The 24,090-nt window shown below is 38.6% G+C and overlaps 1 protein-coding gene across 1 annotated transcript in view; it reads right to left on the bottom strand.

The window, feature by feature from the left end:
* Positions 1 to 24,090, bottom strand: part of LOC124165378 (collagen alpha-2(XI) chain-like) — an 89,211-nt gene that overhangs the window by 15,415 nt on the left and 49,706 nt on the right. The window contains exons 8-20 of the mRNA XM_046542762.1: positions 23,900 to 23,974; positions 22,406 to 22,516; positions 21,505 to 21,640; positions 19,570 to 19,694; positions 16,784 to 16,981; positions 15,026 to 15,142; positions 13,440 to 13,628; positions 11,538 to 11,699; positions 11,369 to 11,413; positions 9,113 to 9,166; positions 8,871 to 9,023; positions 2,872 to 3,123; positions 1,561 to 1,722 (exon numbers count right to left, since the gene is read on the bottom strand). Of these exons, the coding sequence (XP_046398718.1) occupies positions 1,561 to 1,722; positions 2,872 to 3,123; positions 8,871 to 9,023; positions 9,113 to 9,166; positions 11,369 to 11,413; positions 11,538 to 11,699; positions 13,440 to 13,628; positions 15,026 to 15,142; positions 16,784 to 16,981; positions 19,570 to 19,694; positions 21,505 to 21,640; positions 22,406 to 22,516; positions 23,900 to 23,974 (1,779 nt within the window). The remainder of the gene's footprint in view (positions 1 to 1,560; positions 1,723 to 2,871; positions 3,124 to 8,870; positions 9,024 to 9,112; positions 9,167 to 11,368; positions 11,414 to 11,537; positions 11,700 to 13,439; positions 13,629 to 15,025; positions 15,143 to 16,783; positions 16,982 to 19,569; positions 19,695 to 21,504; positions 21,641 to 22,405; positions 22,517 to 23,899; positions 23,975 to 24,090) is intronic.

Raw genomic sequence — 24,090 nt, 5'->3', positions numbered from 1 at the left:
GTGGCGTAAAAAGTCTGTCTAATGATTTGATGAAAAACATATGAGCGAGAATCCATTTGCTAAAAATTCTTTCAAAAAATAAATCGCTTTTTTTTGTAAAAAAATCGCGTTGTGTATCAGCTTGCGGGGATGATTATGGACTTGAAGGGGATTGAGGAGTTCGTTTTCTTATTTTGAGGATCTGTAAGTAATCCATGAGTAGGTAAATGGGAGCATTCATTGAACATTTTAAACACAAAGCCTCTCACTTGTAATGCATGCAAGCGGCGTCAACACGCTACCACGCTCCTTTTCCTCAACGGGACTGGAATCTTAGCAGCCGTTCATTTGAAAGAAAAAACGATTGGAAAGGTATTTATTGCTTTTTGATTCATCGGATTTTTACATTTTCTAATATTTTCATTAGTATACTTTTTCGGCATTAAAATTACGCTATGTAATCAATAAGTTGTCGATATGATAGCATCTATTACTAATATATTGTGCCCTAAAAGGTTCTTATAAGGTATAGTTTGTCTCTGAACTGCTAATTAAACAGCCTATTCAGCTGAATTTGAAGAAAGAAGTTATGTCCTTGATTTCTTTCGTAGAGGTAGCTTAATAAACGAATATAAAAATCTTTGTTTCCTGGTGCCAAAGAATGCCCAAAGAATTTGGTTTGATTGTGTAGGGCAGGAATCTTCGAAGCCGTCAAATTGGAAGGATATACAATAGGGTAGTTTCCTTCATCAAAGAAAACAAAAGGCAATAATTGCGATTCGTTACCCACCATTAGTGTATTCATAATATACAAATTATTTCGTTTTATAAATGCCGGTGTAGACGAATGGCAATGGTCCATTTTTATCCTCATTTGAAAAGGGCCAGATTGGCGCCCATGCGATGCCACTCCACGTGACGTCACAGGGACCTAGTTTCTATAGGAGAGGATAGGAGTTATACGTCGTCTGAGGTTACCAATGCATGCATGAGGCGCAGAGCTCAGGGAAACATGTCTTAATAATCACTTATTAAAACTGGCTAAGGTCGGAAAGTTTTCCTCGTTTGATAAGGTATTAATAATCCTTATTTAAGCCAAGCGCTACCAGGCGGCAGGGCACTAGGCTACCCGCTGGCAGCCTGCGACGTATCAGCGCTAAGCCTCGCCTCAAGGTCACCTCACCGGGCGGAGGGGGAACCAGAAATACGACGTACGGAGAGATTTCCCATCATTCCTACTAACGCGTCGCGTTTTCGCGCGCTTGAAAATTTTCACTTTTCATTTAATCGCGAAAAATAGATATTATCATTTAAAAATCTAAAAGCGTGAAATACGTACTCCAGGAGTAATAATCTTTCGATTAAGGCAATAAAAAAATAATAGGAAACCACCCTATTGAAAATACGAGTCTTTTCAGTTCCCGTAATTTGCAATTTGTTCGGCAGTGCATTGCCATTTTGTTAACGCATCTCTTGGAATTTGTCGAGGCTTCATTTGATATTCTGTATATCGTCCTGGAAAAATGTGGTCCGAAAGGAAAAATTAATTTCCACACTGTTAATTTGGCTTTTCTTTCTCACCCTTTCTCCTTTTGATCCAGATGGTCCTGGAGACCCTGGAGGTCCAATGCGTCCATCAGGTCCGGGTGGCCCTTCTTTTCCCGCTTCTCCTTGCTGTCCTTTGTCACCTGGGGCCCCGGCAGGACCTGCAGGGCCAGTTTCTCCCTTCAAACCCGGCGTGCCCTAAGAAAATGAGGTACATAGATTATAGCGTGCCGTGCCGTTGGTACTGATCCGTATAATTCATGGCATTCCATTATAGACACTCTCCAGAACATTGCGACTTCACATGACAGTCTACTTGGAAATAGACGCCCAAGAAACATGGTTGGATAGCAACATTTGCTTCGAGAATCAATATATTTATCTTTCAAGTTAAATTGATAAATTAAGGTTTTAGTGACTAAGTGGATGAATATTAGAGTTATAGGTTAATTACCGCTGAATTCTGTTTCTAATCTGGGTAAAACATAAGGATACCCCACTCCTTCCTTAAAACATCAAGGTGCGATTTTGTGGTTGCAGAAATGACAGGGGTAGTTGTTGACGGTTTAGTGAAGGGGAATGGTATAATACATCTTTGTAGTGCATGTGTAACATTGGCTTAAAAATTAAGTACTCAGTCTTAGGTGAGCTTTGCTCTGATACAACCAGTCTTATGATATTCTGATATTAACTCTGAGCTGATGAAAGGTATAAATTTAGTGTTCCGGTTCAGGCGTCTTATTTGTTCCAATTCCACTATTTTTCATTAGAATCACCAGATATTATTCTTAATTTTTATTTAAACAGTTGCCTGAATAAAGAAATGTGCCCTTCGAATCGAATGTGATCGCCCATAGGTTCTGGGGATCCCGCAGTTAACATGTGTAACCCCAATAATTTAATATAATAGCATAAGTGCCGTATACTTATGCTATTATATGTAAAGAATATTGGAGGTAGCGAGACCCTCGCCTATGATTGACGCTGTACTGCCATTCTTTAATGCGTTTGATTGGTCATGCAGTGTGGCATAAAAATAATATGCTCTGTGGTCCTCGGAGACACATCTGATTTGAGTTTCTTTGTTTATTCTGTCCGGGAATTGGTATTTAATTCGTGAGGACAGTAGGCAGGTGCGAAATTTTGATAGGTCTGGAAATGCAGTGTGGCATCAAAATAATATGCTCTGTAGTGCACCGAGATACCTCTTGTACGTGTTGTGCAAGATCACACGATTTAATATCAATTTAATAGTTGTTCGGATGAAAGAAAATTGTTTCTTTTGAATGGATCATAATCTCGACTGTCCACTGTTTCATTTGGCGATGTAGTTTTGTGGTGACTCACCGGCATTCCTGGTAGACCCCTCTCTCCGGGGAATCCTGGCATTCCAGCGGCTCCCAATGCTCCCGTCTTCCCTGGCGGCCCTTGCGGCCCTCTTTCGCCGTCTTTTCCTCTCTCTCCCGGGGCCCCAGGTTCTCCGGGAAGCCCAGGGTGACCGGGGAATCCAGCCTCGCCAACTGGTCCTGGTTCTCCGCTTGGTCCTGGTGGTCCTACTACCCCGGGGGCTCCGGGAGGGCCCTGAGATCCTGCTTCACCCTGAAAAAAGGAGAAATCAATCGTGAGAATCATTGACTGTAACTGTGTCCACGTTCATTAGCCTTTGTATTGCGGTGCGGCAAACTTAATTCGCACGACCATGATTTATATTGTCGTTCATCAAAAAGTTTATCTTCATGGCTGATAGATTCTAACTCTAGATGAGTTTTTAGCCGTAAAATACGTTTCAAAGCAGAAGATAATTTTTAAATAAAGTAATTTTAATATCTATTTTGTATTATAATTAGTTTATTATCCGTCATGTACCATGGGGGAAAAAAGTATCCCGACAAAGTTTGTGCCGCCACTATCGCTCCGCGGGAAATTGGGTTTCCTTTCCAGTGGTTTATTATTCTTTGGCCAGTGAGGGAAATTCAAACAAGGCAAACCATTTCCTATCTTCGTCGTCCAAATACGCGACCGACTACCTAGTCTCCCGCAACCAAAAGCATGACTGGCGATGAACTCCGTAGCATTGAGGGGCATTCGACTGCATCATGTGTGCACATTGGGAACGCTCCTCTGCATTTTCCTTCGCCTATCTCAACGAAATGACAAAAATCACGACGGGCCATAGCAAGCTTTTACTTAAGGTAAACAAGACGGTCAACGAGAATATTCGGTAGGCCACGTATTGGAATGCAGTTGGTTTTGGAGAAGTTTTAGCTTTTCCGGTAGGACTGCCGTGCACATTGCCAGAACGCGTTTTCCTTTCGATCGAGAAGGATATTTTCCTTTCTTGATTGAAGATACCTTTGTCAGCAGGCGAAAGAGGGAGAAGTAGTCAGCATGTTGGAAGCAGGCTTAACAGTAGCGGAAACAGAGCGAAGGATGAATCTAAATTGAAGGACCGTGCACTACTCGGAGAAACGCATAAGGGAGGGTAATGATGCATTGAAAAATCGGAGAATTCCTCCACCTGAGAAGTGACTGATTAGGACCTAGGTGTACAACCGGAGATGTTGATGCTGACATACTATAATATATCAAAGTGCTGCTGACATTTCGAATTTTATAGAAGGAGAGATATTGTCCCAAGTGAAGTATGAATTCATTGGACTATATTTTTTGTCCTTCATTTTTTGCTACATTAATTTAGATATTTTATTTTACACTTAAATATTTCAAAAGTAATTTGGCAGCATTGCATGCATTGTTTTAATTTAAAAAAATTTGTTTTCAAATAAATTGAAAAAAGTGAGGATTCAAACTGCAGAAAATAAATTTTTTTGCCACTGGATAGGAAAAATAAAATGTTAGTTTTGTTTTACGATTTATGTTATTTACCTCGAAAAATTGTGTGTCGTCAATTAAATTTGTAGCAATCATATGCATAACATTGAGGAAATTTTCAGTCGCAATTGACGCACTAAAACCTTAAGCGATAATTGTTTAGGTATCATTGGCCAACAAGGATTTTGTTCCAGAGACCTTGTTGAGTGATCTTAGACGTATTTTTCGCGCTGATTCCGAATCTGGAATAGATTCTTTTTATCACTTCTAGTTTCTTTAGGACAGCTTAATGTTTGTTTTTTTCTTTTACGAAAGTAGTAAATCAATTCATTTATGTATCGTGATAGCATGAGAAAGTGAAAATAAAACTTTCCTGAAAAAACATGTTGTCCTACGATGTCATGCCTTGCTATTCTGTCAAAATATGTTTAAAATTGTACTATCTGACCGTTTTGTTCAAAGCAATAATGCCTCAGCTGCCACTTCACATCAGCATGTGACCAGCTGTAGGAGCGTGAAGACGTTTGCTTTCTCTGAAAATAGTAGAAGATGGAGAATTTCGATGATCGCAGGAAATTACAGCTTATTACAATGTATTCGCTGATAAGTGGCTAGCTTTAATCAGACCTAGATAGTGCGTGAACCATCTATAATGACTTTTATTATGTATACGGTGAAATTACTTTTAAGGCTCAAAGGTGGAAAATTATTCCCTTTTCCAGACAGTGTTATAAGCTTTATTTTGACTGCCTGTAGGGTGGCCAAGATAAAGGATGGGCTCCCCATGTGCTGTGTGGCACCAGTTAGCTTCTTACTGGTTGATCGAAGGGAAAACGTCGTAAGGAATTTGCCGTCCCCATGATTTGGCAAATCATATTACAATTTCAAAAATGAGAGGAATTACAACGAAGTCAAAACACACAGTAAAATATCCAGGCAACTTTGAATCAGCGATACTACCGTTCCCTCACTCCGAAAATTTACAAGTGTCGAAAATTTACAAGTGGAGTATGTTAATCTTAGCAAAGATTCAGAAAGTAATCAAGAACGTGATAATGAAGGATTCGGAGACTCGAAGGACCCAAATTTTGGACCGAGTAAATCTGCTGGACCTCATTTCATAACGTAAGAGGATTTAAATGATCTAGTGCACGATTTGCATTTTATCCAAAAAACAGGGTGAAATCTAAGGATCACGATTAAAGGGTTGAAAATTGTTGGATCCAAATACGAAACTTTTGATGTCCCGCTCTCGCCATGACGAATTTAATTTGGTTTATTCTCCAAAAAACGATTTGCTTTTTGCAATGATGTTCTCTCTGTTACGGATACTCTTAATTTTGAATTAAACACAGATGATTAGCGTTTGTTCATCCATTCCTCCTAGGTTATCTTAAAGGCTAAACTCTTACATAATGTAAATGAGCTCCCATCAATACTGTTAACTCATGAAACTGAAATGAAAGAATCTTACGAGAATATGCAGTTACTTTCAGAAAAAAATCACTACCAAAAATATAAATGGAAAATTTGTGGCCACTTAAAGTAATTTCTATGTTACTAGGATTACAGCTTGGCTATACGAAATGTTGTTGCTTCATCTGTGAATGGGATATCAGAGACATAAAAAATTGTTACTAGAAAAAAGTTTTTCCGGAACGTAATGAACTCGTCCCTGGATCCAAAAACGTCCTTCGTCAGCCTTTGGTCGATCCAAAAAATATTCTTTTTCCACCTCTGCATATTTAATAAGGACTTTTTTAAATTTTGCTGAAGCCATGGACAATAATGGTGCTGGTTTTGCTAATTTGAAACAAAAAGTCCTTTAATTAAGTGAGGCAAAGATCAAATAAGGAATATGCATTGGGCCACAGATTAGGAATTGAAGGACTCGGAATTTCAACAGTAAGTTAGGTCAACGGAGAAAAGCGCGTGGAACGCATTTAGAAATGTATCTGAACATGTTTTAGGAAATATCATGGCTGAAAATTATCATGATCTGGTGGCTATATTAATATAATTAAATCGTACCAAAATATGGGCTGCAATATGAATTTAAAAACTTTATTTTTATATAAAAAAGTTATTTTATCGACTCAAGCCCTGTCTTTTTCCACCAACCCCAGCGCTGTTAGAGATGAACACGGTGAGCGTTTCGACCAAGATATTTTACATTTGGAAAAATAGCACCAAGAAAATTTCAGCAACATGTTGGCAAATTACTGACTGACACTGAATAGGGACTTACCAGATGCTAAATATACGAGAAAATCCTATGAGATTACATTTTTTCACATTTTTAAAAATCACGATCTATTTACTTAAATATCCTTGAACACTTATTTAGTTCAGTTTCCCTAAAGAAAGTAGACTTGATAAAAAACATCTGAGCCCAGATTTGGAATCAGGACGAAAAGGATCACCCAACAACATCTCTAGGATAGAAAAAAGTTTTTTGTTGACCAGTGTATTTAGAGTAATTCCTGATGCTCAAAATCTTTCCTCGCCAATGCTGCCTTGCAGATTACGTCTAGCGAATATTTACCCCGTAAATTTTCAGAGACGAGAAAATGAGGAAGTGGAGATGGGCTTTCAGTGAATTGTATTACGAGTGCCGCAGTAGGAGCGAAGAAGGAGCGGAAAGGAGGGTTAGAGGGAGACAGCGGGTAAAAGGAAGGCACAATTCCTAAGGATATCGAATGCGCCAACATTCTAGAGAGAAGTACGAAATACATTTGAGCCTCGGTTCGAGGCAGGCAAATTCAACGTCACGACCTTGGTGGCTGAAATAAGACCGTATTTGAATTTCCCTTTCCCATTCCAAGGATTATATACCGTTAGGAAGGGAACCCATTCTCCTGCGAAGCGATGGTGGCGGCACACACTCTGTTGGGATACTTTTTTCCCCCATAGTACATCAAGTCGTGACTCATTTAGGGTACATCAATTTTTGTTTTTTATATTTAAGAAATGCCATCTTTGAATGACAAAAAAGGCATATATTTTTAATAATTTTATCAATGATTTAGCACCAGTTGTAATCGGAATGGCACAGTTGGATAAGCTATATTTATATCACTCATCGCATGCTGTATGCACGCTGCGAATTAACCTTGTTGCCGGATGCTCTGGGTAACTCATGACTTCCAATGCTTCGTCTGCCGGAGATCGCGATGTATCCAAGACATGCGGCAACAGAGCAAACTCGCACTCAATCGGAGCACTTGAGTCAAATTTTCTGCATTTTAAAAATGGTGCGTTTTCCACCTAAAAATCATTAGTAATTTTGGTGATTGTTTTTCGAGTTCATTCCACGTTGACTCATATTTATATTATGAGTCAACGCGGAATGAACCCGAAAAACAATCACCAATCAACTCATTGCGGAAGCCTCCGTAATAATTAGTAATTTTGTTGCTGCTTGCATCAGCTATCCAGGGTTAAAATTTCGCGGCGCAATTTTTCTCCGCTCTTTTTAGGGAAGTCGTCAACTCCCCTAAACCTTCAAATCAACCTCTTTGACTTGATCAAATTGACTTCTTTGCCTCCCGCACCAATTTCAACAACCAATTTAAAAGACCAATCTTTCTGATACCCACCTTTTGTATGTATTGTATATGTTGTATATGGTAGTTATTTATGTGATTATTTTTATACTTGTTTATTTTAATTATATTTGACATCATTTATTTTGCTTATAAAACCTAATGTAAAGGCCTTAGTTTTTTGGGATTAAATAAATAAATAAACAACCACAAGGCGTAATGGAACTCTACCCACTTTGCCTACTTCCATTTTGGCCTCCCTTCCCTCCACAGACCCCACAATTAAACTAAATTCACTCGAATTAACCTACATTTGGCTATTTAAAGTATTTCATCCTCCCGAACTTAAAATAAACGAACAATTAGATGTGCGAAAAATCCACAGAGAAAAAATCATTCGCCTTGACCGGGATTCGAACCCGGATCCCTCGATTTCCGGCCGAGTGCCAGTTAAGCTACCGAGGCGTCATTCATCCCTGTGGAAATTTGTGGACTATACCGGACAAGGTGGTATGGACTGCTGACCATATTATGCGACGAGCAGTCCAAATCGTGCGCACGGCGCCACAGCCGGAGAGTCAAGTCCGAACTTAGAACACATATAGGTGTTCTCTCTTTGACGAATTTAAGTATACCGGGACTAGCCACGGTGATAACTTTTACGGGAGTCACCCGCAATGCACAATTGTGCGAAAAATCCACAGAGAAAAAAAATCATTCGCCTTTTCATCATTCATTTTTTTCACAATCATTTTTCGCACAATTGTGCATTGCGGGTGACTCCCGTAAAAGTTATCACCGTGGCCAGTCCCGGTTTACTTAAATTCGAATAATTAGATAATTGCTCCAGCTCACAACCTCCCTCTGTATAGGTGCAAAGAACGAACTGAAACTGGAAATTGAAATCCTCGCTCACCTCGCTCACGAATCCCGGAATGGGCTCGCACCTAAACGGTTAATGATACTTACGGGAGGTCCTCTTTCTCCTGGAGGTCCTGGCATTCCATCCTTTCCGGGACTTCCAACGGGCCCTGGTGGTCCCGCAAATCCTCGAGGTCCCTCTGGCCCTTGTTGTCCACGCTCGCCCATCGGTCCCGAAGATCCCGGTTGACCAGTGTCACCCTGCCCATATTAATACAATGGCATAAGTAACGTACCACTGCACCTCTTACATGCCGTGCAAAATCTCACGAATACCTTGTAGGCTTTACCTTTGGTCCTGGAGTACCCTCAAGGCCTCGTCTTCCTCTGACGCCTCGGTTACCCTGAGAATGGACACATTTATAATTTAGTCAAACGTATTTAAGATTAAAATAAGGGGTAGATATAAATTTATGATATGTGATGGGATAATTTAATATAGGCTGTATACAGTGGCGGATCTATTTGGGGGGGGGGGTCAAAGGGGGCTATAGGCTTTCCCCATTGGATATCCAATTTACACTAGAATATAGAATGGTAATTTTTTCCGACCCCCACTACTGCTGGAATTTTACAACCCACTTAACCCCCCCGCCTCTATCCTGGATCCGCTACTGGCTGTATATGATTTAATGTTTGTCACCCATAGCCCATGGACTCCAAATTTGCGAGTCCTTATTTTCAAATTTAAGTCAATGTCTATATAAATATGCTGGTGAATAGATAACATAGTAGGTACGAGATGTTCATTTGAATTAATTAGGAAGGAATTAAGCTCTACAGGGCATGGAAAGAGCTAAAAATTGTTAGAATATGAGGAAAATAGCAATATTTTCTAATCGACCTCATCTCGTGATGAAAATTAATTAGGACAGTAGACTGGTCTGTATTACCTCGGGATTATCTTAGACCCATCTAGTTATTCGGTATAGTGCCGTTACTTATGTTAATTTATTTCATTTGACTTTATGACCCCTAATTTCCCCTAATTATGGCCATTTTTGCTCGTGTTTTTTCCTCAATTTTGAATTTTTGCATAGAATGAAGTAATTGTTTTGTCCATTTTCGTGGGAGAGTATTGACAGAAAAGTTCAATCTATTCGCCAGTTAGCCTGAATTTTAAACCATGTTTTCGATTCTTTTGGGAAAAATATTGTTACGCTAAGTCTCAATACTGCAACATAATATTAACTTTATTCTTTGGTTAAAAATCTTATTGATCTATAATGTGAATCTATCGGCTTGTAACAATGAATTTTCAAAAATTAAATAAGCGTCATTATTTCTAAAAATTGAAATCGAGACTGTTTTTAGAGGTATAATAGGAGGAAATCCTTTGTGTTTAATTTCAAGTTAATTTATCAGTTGATAGAGCCGTGCGTGAATCTGAATTTGTCGTTCCCTTTTAACATTTAATAGTTGCTAATTTATGAAAAGAGCAAAATAAAACAACGCGAAAATTCGTCTGCAGTTTATTCAACTCGGATAACAGCTTAGAAACTTGATAGAGTTTAAAATATAATTAAGATAAATTATTTTATAATATTTTATAACATATCAAGTAATTTACATTACATATATATGTATTACTTATTTTCTTGTAGTCGATATCTAAGGGCGCCCGATTTTTGAAATCGGTCAAGGTTGTTCAGTAAAAGGTGTGTAAGCTACTAATTGTGAATTAATTTATTTCATTGTTATCTGTGAATACTAATTTTCCATTAATATGCCCGAGAGCTGTTGAAATTTAATTTCCAGGGGCGGTCTGGGGTGATTGGGGGCTTTCGGCTGGGGATCATAATGGGGCACTCCTTGCCGGAGTATTCGTAGGTCCTCCACCGGAAAATATTTGGGAAATCGTATGCCGGAAATGGATTTTAACTCTATTCTGGATCTTAAAAACTGGATAAAAGATAGTAAAAAATATCAATTTCGCAAGAAAAAAATCATATGAAAAGAGAGAATTTTACAGGTAATAAAATTTAACATGTAGTATGCTATGTCTCTATTACCTATTTAGTGAATTTTTTCCTTGAAGATGAATGCAATGAAGTATAAAAAACCTTAAACAGTTCGAATAACCCTTGCAAATAAGCATCAGTGTCTCATTTTACATCTACTCATGTCTTTATATCTTATATAGTAATATTTTAACATTGAGTATGTTATAAATAAAGCAACTAATGAAAACGAAGAATTTTATGACTGAAAAAATTTTGGTTTGTATAATCTGAATTTTGATTCTTATTACACTTTTCATGGCAGCGAGCTCTCCAGGGCCGTTAAGCTCGGGGCTCTCGGCGATTGCCGACCAGCCGACCTGGCCAGATCGACCCTGTCCCTTTCAGTTTTTTATACTTGAAGATCGGCCCTATCGAAAGAAATCATTTCTATCATTTATTTGGGTGATGTTGATAAAGGTCAATTTTCTTTTCCGTCTTCGTCCTCACCGACATACTTTGGTATCATAGTGGCGTGACTTACGATATGCAGGTTTCTACGTATTTTCCATTGGCGATTCACCTATTTCTACATGCCATACTCACCCTTTGTCCAGTCTCTCCTCTCTCGCCAGGCGTACCGGAGTTGCCCTGCGGATGAAAAAAATAAATGGGAAAATTCCAATGATTCCGAGTATCACTTCGCGTTAAATTTATTTCACTCCCAGCTCAACCTCATGCATGTGAATGAGTCACCCGTCATTTCTTTGCTCACCCTGTCTCCTTTCTCTCCTTGTTGCCCTGATCTTCCCTCGCTTCCTTTGTCTCCCTTCTCTCCCGGTGGGCCGGGGTATCCTGGGAACCCTGGCACTCCTAATTTCCCCTTCTCTCCTGGAGGGCCGACGGTGCCGACCTCTCCACGAGGTCCTTCGAAGCCCTGGAATGTGGCGTATTATTTGAAATTAAATTGGTTCGATTTTAAAGAGCTACATAAAATCAATAAGAAATTAATTAGATGCATTGAAAGGATTTAGTAATTTCCATGTATTTGCTAATACTTATTGTCAGCTGCTTGATTTTTCGTGAATAGTTACAATCTTGTGGTTGCAGTATTTTGATAACTCCATTCCAAAACCTATATTTTGGTTTATTTCTGAGTATTCATAAAAATCGCTTAATTTTTATTCAATCAATTAATTAACAATTAAGGGGGTATGAAGGCATGGGGAAACAAGTTATTTCTTTCTAAGCGGAGTTAGGTACAGAAAGTGGCTGAAGAAATACTAAAAAAATTGGTGGCCAAGGGATCAAGGGCGTACCCAGGATCAAAACTAGGGGGGGGGGGGGGGGGGAAAGCCATGGATGTTCAAGTTGTAGCATTTTAGCATGGGAATCTGATTGAAACAAACATTTTAAGAAAACTATTACAGCACTTTATTAGTTAAAAAAAACATTTGCTTGTAAAAATAAATTTAGTTACATGTATTATACTAATATCATTTTTCGTGGGTTTAAAGAAAATTTGTTGAAAACTTTCGTTTCAATCCATTCCTGATTTTCATTAAGATTTTTGGAATTTTTGCTTTTTGGGGGGGGGGGTGGGTGCAGCTTCCCCTCTCGGCCCTAACAGGTTACGCGATGCAAGGGGTAGGAGTGAGTCTCCGTTCTGTGCTGACATCGTGTGGAAAATCTAATGCTCTACTAAATACTTAGCTGATCTCGTTTGTTTCTTTTCCTAATTTCTGTAGCTAAATCTGTTTAGAAAAAGAAATCACTTGTACCCCTTAGCGCCTCACCTCCTCAATTATCCTTACTTTATGCAAATTAAAGAATAATAGTGCTGTACATAGTTAACTACAGGTGTTACCTTTCACTTAAAGGTAATTACTGATTGGGAAGAGGACTACTGACCGAAGGGTCCAGGGTTCAGATTTCGGATGAAGCCATCGGGCACACTCAAACCCTCGAATGGCGAGGTGACCCTGGGAAGGGGGTGGCCCCTTAAGCCTGCATGTGTGATGTCACATGTCGCCTGTGGCTTTGCCTGGTGTAAGATCTACCCTCAGAGATTAGGCTCAATTCATAAGGACGTAGCTAGATTGGAGGTGGTGAAATCCCACATTCCCTAAATTGGGAAGTACACCCTCAAATGAACCCTCCTCCCACAATTGATCTTCCTTCCAATTGAATCCCTGAAAAATGAATAAACTTTGGGTTTGCACGCGGGTAAGAAAATCTAAGGCAGCCGAAATTTCCGGCTCCGTCACGATCGTTACCTATTATTTAGGCTATGAGAACGAATGTCTACGGTAACGAGATGGAACCCGAAACGTCGGTTGCCTTAGATTTTCTCACCCGCGCGCAAACCCGAGAAAAGTTTATTCATTCTAATCGCCGAGAAAGTGTTAAATCCCTGAAAAATATTGCCATCAAAGGCATTAGTGGGACGAAGAATGCTTGTGACCGGGTAACTACTCACTCAGGTTCACTATGCCGGCGTCCGTGGCGGCGAGGTAAAGTCTTCGTCTGCTTACCCACGGGTCGCGGGATCAGATCCCACCCGGGTGGATTTTCCCCCGTCTAGGTCACGGATACATATGCGAGTTTATCAACTTAGTTTTAAGGGAGGACTGAATCGTCCTGAATTTGGTTAATGAATATATAAATTATTACTCACTTTGGGGCCCTCGGGTCCTTCGATGCCGTGCGTGCCCTGCGGTCCTTGCGTCCCGCGCTCCCCTTTGGGCCCGAGGTCTCCTTTCTCGCCGTCCGATCCCCGCTCTCCCTTATCCCCCTTCTCACCACTGCCTCCACGTTTACCCTCGTCTCCCTTCACACCTCTCGGCCCTGGGAAGCCCACCGGACCCTGGAAGAGAAGAAGTAAACGGAATCATTTCACGAGATTAATAAAAGATACCCAGAATATATACAGGCTCAGTGGCGTAGCCATGGGGGGCAGAGGAGGCAAGTGGCTCCCCACAAACCAATTAATTTTAGCAGATATACCTATAAAATAAATTTATTCTATTTCAATAACATGTTTTGGCAAAATAGCTTCCCGAAGAGCTATCAATTGTGTAATTTTAAGTGCCAAAATAGCATAAAATTTCATTTCTGGAGATAAAAATGTTCACATTTGTCCCAGAGGGTGGTTCCACCCCCTGACCTCCGTGGTCTTGCCCTCCAACACATCGTCCTGGCTACGCCCCTGTGCAGGCTCTAGTGCAATATTTACATTTCCCTTCTTACATCTCGGTATTGCATTGCGTTGAGGAATCGTCTCATTACTCATGCATTGGACTGATGATAACTCTCTCGCGCCTTCGCCCACTATAACTTAACCTGCTTTCAATACACCCACTTCTCTGGAAAAAGAATTGAAAAGGTCGGCACTGGCAGAGAAGAATTTAGAAAAAAAGGGATGTGGAGTTTATAAAAGTTTGCTTCACCACTTGAGGATTGATTTGATATGAGTGAGGTCGACATCAAAGTCGGATTAAAGTAAACTAAAGATAGCGTTTTACCACTATATTGCTTAATTAAAGAGCTGAACGAGAAGGAGGAAGTAATGAAAATGGCTTCATGTTTTCTATACATTTAGGCATCCGCCTTTAAATTATGCTACTAATGGTCCAAATGGCATTTCTCCGCGAGGAAAAACATACGCGAACCATGAAGGTTTATATGTTAAAACGACAGATTTTATTTTTGTGATAATTACGCGCGGAAAATGGAAATTTAAAGAAAAAACCTAGCAATCGTTGGAAACGCGTTTTTAACGGATAAATTTACCATAATTTTATTACTCTAACGTGAGGTATTTTTCTATCTGACCTATTATAATTTATCGGTTTCATTTTAGATATAATTTCATTAAAACTCCTTAATCGCGTAGCTTAAACTATTCTCATGTTAATATAATAATATTCAATTACCTACGTGATATACCTATCCTATTTATTACCCTGTTTATAGACTAAATTTCTGATCTTTTAAACGGAAAAGATATTATGAAACTGGCTTTTAGGTGTTTGAAACATATTTAAAATATTGCAAAATTCATGCTTAATTTATGCTGTAGATATTTCAGAAAATATTAATTTTCTTATCGAAAATGACCATATATTTTTGGGAATTTTTTACGAGCATTTAGAAGAGCGGTCAGGCTCCTATATGATTTTATAAGGAAATTGATTTCAGCAGTTTTGAATTCAAACGAAAGAAGGCAAATTTTATGGGAATAATGGTTGATGCTGGACTCACTTGTGGTCCCTGTGCTCCGGTGTCTCCTTTGGCTCCTGGGTTTCCGGCGTTCCCTGGATGTCCTGGCAAACCTTCAGCTCCCGGTAGACCTGGCATTCCTGGCTTACCTTGCGGTCCCTAAATTACATTTTTTATGAAAGAGTTGCTAGTGAAACATGACGGCAGGTGTTATATTCCCTTTTTTGTTATAGGTACATTTTCAAATTATATGAAGACGATCGCCGAGGGACAAGTAGATGGCAAAAATCGAAAAGGAAGACCTCGATGAAAATATATGGAGCAGATAAAGAAGGATGTGAAGAGAGGTGATACGTAGGAGTGAAAATATTAGCTGATTGGGAGTGGAGAGTTGCGTCAGACCAATCAAGAATTACTGACCCGTGATGATGATGATGATTCAAATTATACACTCCGTGACCTGTGTTTTAATAATACACGAATAAGTCAGAATTTAAAACATTAAAAATTGAGTTAATGAAAGAGAGAGAGATGGCATTTTTTCCACAAATCATTCGAATAATGTAACACGCGTTTCGACACAGTGTATTTGAGAATGAAATGAAAAACGCATCCTCCCCTGCGTCAGTTACTTTTAAATTAGAGGAAGTTAGAATAGCAGAGACAGTATGTTTCCGTGAGTTAGCATATTATTGAGTAAAGATTTGAATTATAAATGTCCCTCAACATTTATAGATACAAATAAGTCTCTTAAAAAGTGAATACGGATGATTTTTCTTAAGTCCAGTTTTTTCAAAAGACATTTTATTTTATTCCAGTTTCGAAACGAAATGTAAAGGTTATGCAATTTCAGTGAAAATATTTTTTCTTGTGCTTCAAGTGGGTGCATTCTGGTCATGAAAGATAGAAATATATTTGAGAGAATGAAATAATCGTTCAACAGATTCAAAAAGGCGAGGTGTGAGGTCCTTAAAATGGTTATATGAAACGAAGCGTAGGCATTGAAACAATTCTTCGCATTTATCGGAAACATTGACACTGCGATGAATTTTCTTGCTGAATGGATAAATCAGTTTTTTTTCGGAACACTATTTGTCTTTCATTGGGTTCCTCATTTGCGCATTAAAACAGAAGCGGATCACGAAAGCTACCTTCCACTCGTGAGGAGACAAAGGAAGGGATTATTGCGAAGCGTCCGTGGTGATCAGACGGGATCAGTGAGTGACATGAATCACTTCCTACGCCCGTTAGCGTGGCGAGGGGGGGTTGGGGAGTGCGGACCCCTCCCCCGAAATATATAGACAAAATTACTTTGCATTATCGTAAAAGGAAATAAAATATTAAAAATGGCGAATTTACAAAAGATTTCTTCAAAAAAATGAAGTTTTTTCGATTATAAAAGTCTTAAAATTAGTTTTAAATCCCCCACTTTGTACCGTTTTACAAATATTTTCCCCCTGGTTTTGGACCCCCCGAACGAAATTCTTGGTTACGTCACAGTTCATCCGCATCTTTCTGTGAACCTTTTATGAACGTCAATGCGTCGCCGCTGATACCTCTAGAAGGGGGTAATTGGCCAAACAAAGGAAATATAAGGATTTTAATTTTTGAAACTATTTACAATGAGAATCATCTATCACCTATAACAATTTTTGAGATTTGAGTCAGGTTTTTACGGAACTTCAAAAATGGAAATTGGGAGGAACAGGAGCCCGAAATCAGGTTTTCATTTTAGAATCCGAATCGATTTAAAGGCTAAAACTTTAACATTGATAAGAAGGTGAACCGTATTAATTATACCGCTTGTCCGGGCGGTCCAAGAAGTCCTTGCGGTCCTGGAGGCCCCACTGGTCCAACTTGTCCCGGCTGTCCTGGTGCACCTGGCTGTCCTGGAGGCCCTGCATTTCCTTTTGGGCCCACCGGTCCCTCACTTCCGGGGATTCCCGGTGGTCCTGGGATTCCGGGAAAGCCTCGGGGTCCGGGGAAACCTCTAGGTCCCTTGGCGGAGGGAAAATTATTGTTACGATCTAGATCTATGAAACTATTAATTAAAATAAAGACGTAACCGATTGTTTTTTAATGGACGGTAGAATTAGGTGCATAACACCGAAAAGAATATACGGAAGTTGTGCTATTTAAAAGCGTATGTTTTTTTAAAGAATCTTCTATTTCACTTAAAAAATTGTTAGCTCTAAGAAACTTAAAAACGATTTCGATAAATTGCTTTTTCAATATATCTACGAAAGTAATCTAACTCGGACGCGTATTTTATTTAAAAATTTGCGGTAATCTAAAGCAACCATGTAACTTTTGTTATAAAATTAGGGATTAGTTTGTATTTTATAGATTTTATCAATACCGCAATCTTTTGGAAGATAATGTCACAATTGATGTTGTTTCCCGATACCCTTTATCGCATTATGTGGCATATTTAATTAGCTATTTCTCACAGTTATATTGAAAACGTATTCCCATTATTATATATCCCTTCTACCCTACACGTTATTTTTTACTTTTTCATTCCATTTCATAAGATAGAACCTGCATGTGTGCTTTTATGATTTCGGAAGTTGAGAGAGACATGTACAGACTGTGATTAGGAGATGGAGAATATACAGGGTGTTTCAGGAGGAATCTGCAGAAATTCAGAAGGTGAGGGAGACAGTTTTATTCATATTTTGTCCATAAACTTGGGATTGCCACTCCGTAGTAATTGAGGTATGGCAACACAAACATTTTTTGGATGCTCTTTGCAGTTGCCATGAAAAGGTTTTTCTTGAGTATCCAGCCTTTACGACATTTTATTTAATACTCTGGATTTTTAAGGTCATTAAATAGTTAAATTCGAACAAAAATGTGCCATTATAATTGTCTGAAACAATTAATATCCAAATGGGTGAGATTGCGCAATCGTATTGTTGATACTCACTCAAAGCTCTCGTTTAATTGAGCTCACATATTAATAGTACCAGAAAATTATAATAGCGCATTTTTATTCTACCTTAATTATTTAATGACCTCAATAATCGAGAGCATTTAATAAAAGGCTGGGATAAGGCTGGATACCCAAGAAAAACCGTTTTCATGGCTACTGCAAAGTGCACCAAAAAAATGTTTGTGTTGCCATTGCTCAGTAACTAAGGAGTTGCGAGCCAATGTTTATGAACAAAAAATGCTCAAAATTATCTCCCCTACCAACTCCTAAAGTATTTCAGATTCCTCCTCAAACACCCTGTATATGATAATACCATAAATTGATCTCGCTGCAATTGTTTGGGAGAATAGCGTTTTCAAACACTGCCCAATTTCCAGGAAGAATTTCATCGGGAAAATATATATTTCCGATCGTAATTGACAATTAATGACGCTCTTAATGTAATAATATAATTGTCCCACATCGGCTATAAGTCGCCTAAGCTGAATCAAAATTTAAAATTTCCTTTTTATTTGCTTTACCAGCTATATAAACGACTTCAGTAAAAAAATATGTTCATAATTTAATTAAAAGCTTTCCCTTTCTATGAAATTTCCAAATAAAATGTTGCCCACAATCTAATTAATTCCATTTCATTACGATAATAAACAATTAATCTCGATTATTAATTTCAGTCATTTTTCAAACTGTTCAAACGAGCACTTAATGCGATGAATGAATGCCCCTGCTTAATACCTATTCTGCGTTAATTATGTTGGTCCCACCAACTGAAAATTGACCTGTATTGAAAAAATTAATTATTTTGTGTCAAAACGTTTGACTTTAAAATTATAATGCACGAGCTAACATTGCGAGATTTAGGTTTTTAAGTAAGAATACGTAGGTATGAGGCATGTGGCAAAAAAATACGGAATTCATTGGAGCGAAACTTTAGGTGTGCCGTCGATAAAAATAGTACACCAGAACTAAGAGGAGTGTGCATTATGAAGGTTTTGGTGATATTGCGACGAGAGTTCCTGAAATAGTTTCTGAAAGTAGCTGTCCATGAGGACCCAGACGGCACAGAATCCTCCGTATCTAATTCGTATGCAGATAGTATCCATTGACTACCGCTCCGTCGCTTTTCGTCAATGGATACTATCTGCATACGAGTTAGATACGGAGGATTCTGTACCGTCTGGGGATCCTATTATATGTTGCCTAGAAATAATATGGACTAGAAAAGATAAGGTTTTTTTATTAATCAATTTTTAATAAATCATTAAGTCTTTGGATAAAAGATACGGTTTGCGGAGTAATTCGTTGGGATTCTTTGATATTTAACAAAATAAAGCACTTGTCTATTTCCACTCTCCTTTATTTCTACTCACACAGGTTTCGGCATGTAATGCCGTTTTCAATCCTTGCCTTGCACTTGCCTATGCCCAAAAATGGCATTATGTTCCGAAACATAGTCTGTAGAAATAAGGAAGTGTGGAAGTAGACAAGTGATCTCATTATGTTAAAAATGGTCTGAATTAAATACAGTACATACATCGGCATAATTTTTAATTTTACTCTAAGTATTGTTACATCTGGACTTGACATGGTCCCAGTAACCTGGAATGTCGACGCTACAATTTTCGGTTAAAACTTTGACGATAAAACTCACCATTTCTCCAGGCATTCCCGGAAGACCAGTAGATCCCTCCTCTCCTTGCATTCCTTCGTGCCCCGTCAGACCCTGTTCTCCTGTCTTACCGGGTAGTCCTCTCTCGCCTTTCTCTCCGGGCATTCCTATGTATTGCGAACATTGTTTGGTTACTCGGAGAAGTGACCAATGGAAAAAGTCAGTCGTAAGAAATAACTGATGATTTCAGGCTGAAATCTGTGAAACCTTTTTATTTTGGAAAATGAAAGAATATACTTTTTAAGGTGCACTAGTATATTTAAAAACGCTCGACCCAGGTTTCATAACATGGTTACATCTTCAGAATTTGACTCAGTGCATCGATCATGCATGCATCTATATACAGTATATATCTATATCCTGTAAATATCAAGTTCAGTGCGACAGTAAGGACGTCCATCTGTCGTGTCTATCCATATATCCTACTCTTTCCCGACAGGTAGATGTCCTTACTGTCGCGCTGAACTTGATATTAACGAGATGCATGCATGATCGATTCGCCTGAAGATGTAACCATGTTAAGAAACCGGGGTCGTGCTTTTTAAATGTAATAGTGAACCTTCAAAAGCATATTCTTTCAGTTTTAAGGTTTAGGATGGACAGATCAGTTGATTGTTGGAATTTGGGAGAAGGCAGTTAGACAGTCGGAAAGCTGGAATCGGTCTCATCCTCTTTTGGATACCCCTTCATCCCGACGACCACTGGGTACTCCTAAAATATTGCGGGAAAGTTGTAAAAACTTACGCAGTCCCCCTTTGACTTGCTAGTGTTTTGCCGTTACCCGCATCTTCATGTGAGGATCTCTAAAGAGGCATCCGTCATGGGTGAAGAAACATTGGCTCTATTTTAAAATCAAGATGCGTATAGAACCAAAATCATTAGCAAATCTAGTGAAGTTATTTGTTTTGTTCTGTAACAGATATTTTCATTGTCAATTACCTCTCACAATGAGTATTGTTTGAAGTGATGCTTGCGTGATGGAAACTTAGTCTAGTGGCAAGTATATTTGCGTTTGAGCGATGTTATGCATAAGGAATTCATGAAAAGTGTGGATATCATTGTGGGACTTGTAAAGAAATCCCAATCCAGACACACCTGAGGTGGCTTGCAATATTTTATTATTATCTCTAATTGGAGATAATTTTAAATGGTTGAGCTCTGTATAATGCTTTCCACATTAATTTCAAACAGTAATAAATAATTATCAACGCTTCCCTGAAAACTTTCAGCATCGACTTCAATCTTTGACATTGATTTCCTATGCAAATTACGGTCCCTTGGAGACAGTGTTTTATGCGCAGCAAAAGAGGCAAAAAATTCGAAGAAATGGCCTAATTAGCATTTTACCTGTGACATAAACCACACAAGTAAAGTACTTCTGGTAATCCCTCTGACCTCTCAACAGATAAGGTGGATGAGCTTGCTCAGGTCATTGAAAATCCCGGATTTTTAATGACACTGGTTCTGCAAATTCTGCGTCCATGTTATTGCAATGGTTGTTTACTTCATTGCTATTACGGACTTCACTTTTTTCTTTCTTTTTATACGTTTCCTTATAACAGGAATACATGATGAAATAAATAAACATCGTCAGGTTGAAAAAGCGACATTTTTACTGCATTTTGATCGCATATTGCGACATGTGTCTTAAAAAAATGCCAAAATCCGGAGGTGATTACGCATTCCGCCATATTAGGCCTTGGAACCGTTCCTACAATTTAGTAGCATGGTATGAGCCATGCTCAAAAAAGTAGGGAGAGATACGATATGCTTATAGATAGAGTTGGTCCTACAAACGAAGAGGTACGTTTCAAAAACGCTTAGAGGTTGACTTCCTCCTAGGAACGCGTCTTACAGGAAGAGTCGTTCCTCTAGGAACGTCTTAGAATACGGTCCTGTGTATTGCGCGACTCTTACCCGGGAGACCCTGGACTCCTTGTTCTCCTTTAGCGCCTGGGGGACCTGTGAGGCCTCTGTCTCCGTCCCTTCCAGGTCTACCTCTTCTTCCTTCTCGACCACTCAGACCCATCATGCCACGGATGCCTCGAGGTCCCTGGAATGTGAAGCATAGGTTCCAGACATGTAGACATACTTTTCACGTATCAAGTACGTGGTTCAACCCTTATCACTCGCGATGTCCATATTTCTTATCGGTGCACAACGTACTTTGTTTCCGGCTGGATTTTGATGTAAAATCCGGGGAACAATGCGAATAAAATTTTTCGCAACTTGAAAATTAATTTCTTGGAATTCGTTCACTGGGTCATTTTCACGATATCTCTTTTTTTGCTCAAAATCTCACGAAATCTATGTATATGCTCATAAAAATTCGTGAGTATTCGAGAAAGGTCGAAATCTTATAGTTTTTGTGTTGGTAGAATCCTAGTGGGGTAAACTCGAGTACATGTGGTTGTATTTTAGATAACTAAAATTTAGTTAATCGGAATGAATATTCAATTGCAATTGGGGAGGGCGATATTAAGCTTTAAAAAGATTACAAATATGCAACGACTATTTGTTGAGTTTTGATCATTATGAAATGGTATTAGTTTGTACAGATATTAATGACCCAATAGCTGCTGACAAACATTGCAGAGCGTCTCGAATTTTCAAAGCGATTATTTGTATTGCAAATGTTGGCATGAAGAAAATTCGTGTCATTATTACCTCAAGTGAAACTTTGATTTGTGTGGTAATTGGCAGAATATTTTTTAAATTGTTGATCTCGAGAAATAATTCGTTTCTATTTTTTCTCTTAGACCACAGTGGACCACATTCATTGGTTTCGATAGTGCTGCTACCTGTCGGGGATTCTCACCGGCTCTCCTACGTCCCCCGGCTCCCCCTTCAACCCTTCCGGTCCTGGAGGGCCCGCTGGTCCAGAAATTCCAGTGAGGCCCATGGGGCCTTCCCCTCCTCTCATTGCCATCTGCAAGAAGGTAGGGTTACAAAGTATTAGTACATTGCTGCAAATTACTTGTCTGATTTACGTGTAGAGAATCTAATACATGTATACATCTGTCGCCAGTTAGCGTTTAATTGACCAACACAATTGTAATTTAGCGTACTGCTCTTTTATCCTATAATGGCAGTTTTTATGTGACGATATATATTTCATGTCGTATTGAATTATTTTTCATCTTTACAAAGAGCTGTAGGTATCCAAAATACTCACTAAAATTAAATATAAAATATTCGTCATAAGAGAGTTAATATTAGGTCGCGGATCGCCTTAATAATATAGTAATATTTTTTAGGTGATCAGTAAACACACATTTTTCAAGAAGAAAATTCCCTTTTACATTAGAATTTCCTTTGCGAATTTTTCTTTCGTGCAGGAAAACATACGTACCTCCTAATAAAATAGGACGTAAGAAATTTTCCGTAAATTACACTGCTAGTTAATCATAGGAAAAAGAGTCTTGAGATAGGTATTTGTGAGAATGGATAAGGGAAGTATGTTCTATAGGAAGTGAAAAATGAGCAAACTATATGTTTGCTGGATTAGTAAAGATCTTGATTTTAAATTTTGTGACTAAATACTGCAAAACATTAAGGATTGATACAAAATTTTAAGCTTAAACAGTTAAATTATAATACCACAAGCCTCCTCCAGTAGGCACCATTTTATGTGTTAATGCCTATCACAACACGAAGTTTATCAAAATAGACGTCTATAGTGGGGTGGCGAGCATATAACACGCGTATCAAAAGGGGCACGTAGTGAAATTATTTCAGCTCGTAGAGATGTGGGAAAAGGCACTAAGGGGAATAGGTTGGGTTGAGAAGCGATTTCAGGTGGTATATTATTATTTTTTTGAATTGGCTCTCAAATCGCCAAAAGGTTTGCCTCACCTAGCCTATAATTTTATACGATATGAAGTGAAACACTTTGCACTTCCCACATAAAAATTTATGAAACTACAGTCGACATGTTTCGCTGCACTGCAGCATTATCAAGACTCCAAATTGTCGACTGTAGTTTAATAATTTTTTTGTGGAAAGTGCAAAGTGTTTCACTTCATATCTCATAATGGATCTCCACAAAGTATCTACCTCATCCATCCAATTCTATAATTTAGAAATAAATCATAGAAAAACAGTTTATACTTGTAACAGCTAAATGATACCGATTTCAGTTACCTAAATGGCAATCAAACTACACTCGGATTGACTGCATATTATTGTTTATTTCTAAATGGAATTCAATAGTGTGTAATTGATCTTGGGTCACTCTTATGTAAGCAACTAAATTAATTATTTTCATAATTTTCCCCCATTTTTATGACGTAAATAAAAGTTTCTTACTTACCATATGTTGCGAAAGAAGCTGGCGAAACTGCTCGGCTTGCACGTCTGGTCCTTTTTCATTGCCTTGAGAGTTGAGCTGCAACAGTGGTGATGAGTCTCATCAGTCATTCAAAGCTTTTTCATGCTATTATAGATTTGCGTTAGTACTTACATACTTAAAAAAGTTATAACTAAGGAAATGATCAAGTTGAT

This window comes from Ischnura elegans, chromosome 9 (genome assembly GCF_921293095.1).
Source record: "Ischnura elegans chromosome 9, ioIscEleg1.1, whole genome shotgun sequence".
Lineage (NCBI taxonomy): Eukaryota > Metazoa > Arthropoda > Insecta > Odonata > Coenagrionidae > Ischnura > Ischnura elegans.
Note: the sequence above shows the minus strand (reverse complement) of the source record. Positions and strands in the feature narration are given on the sequence as shown.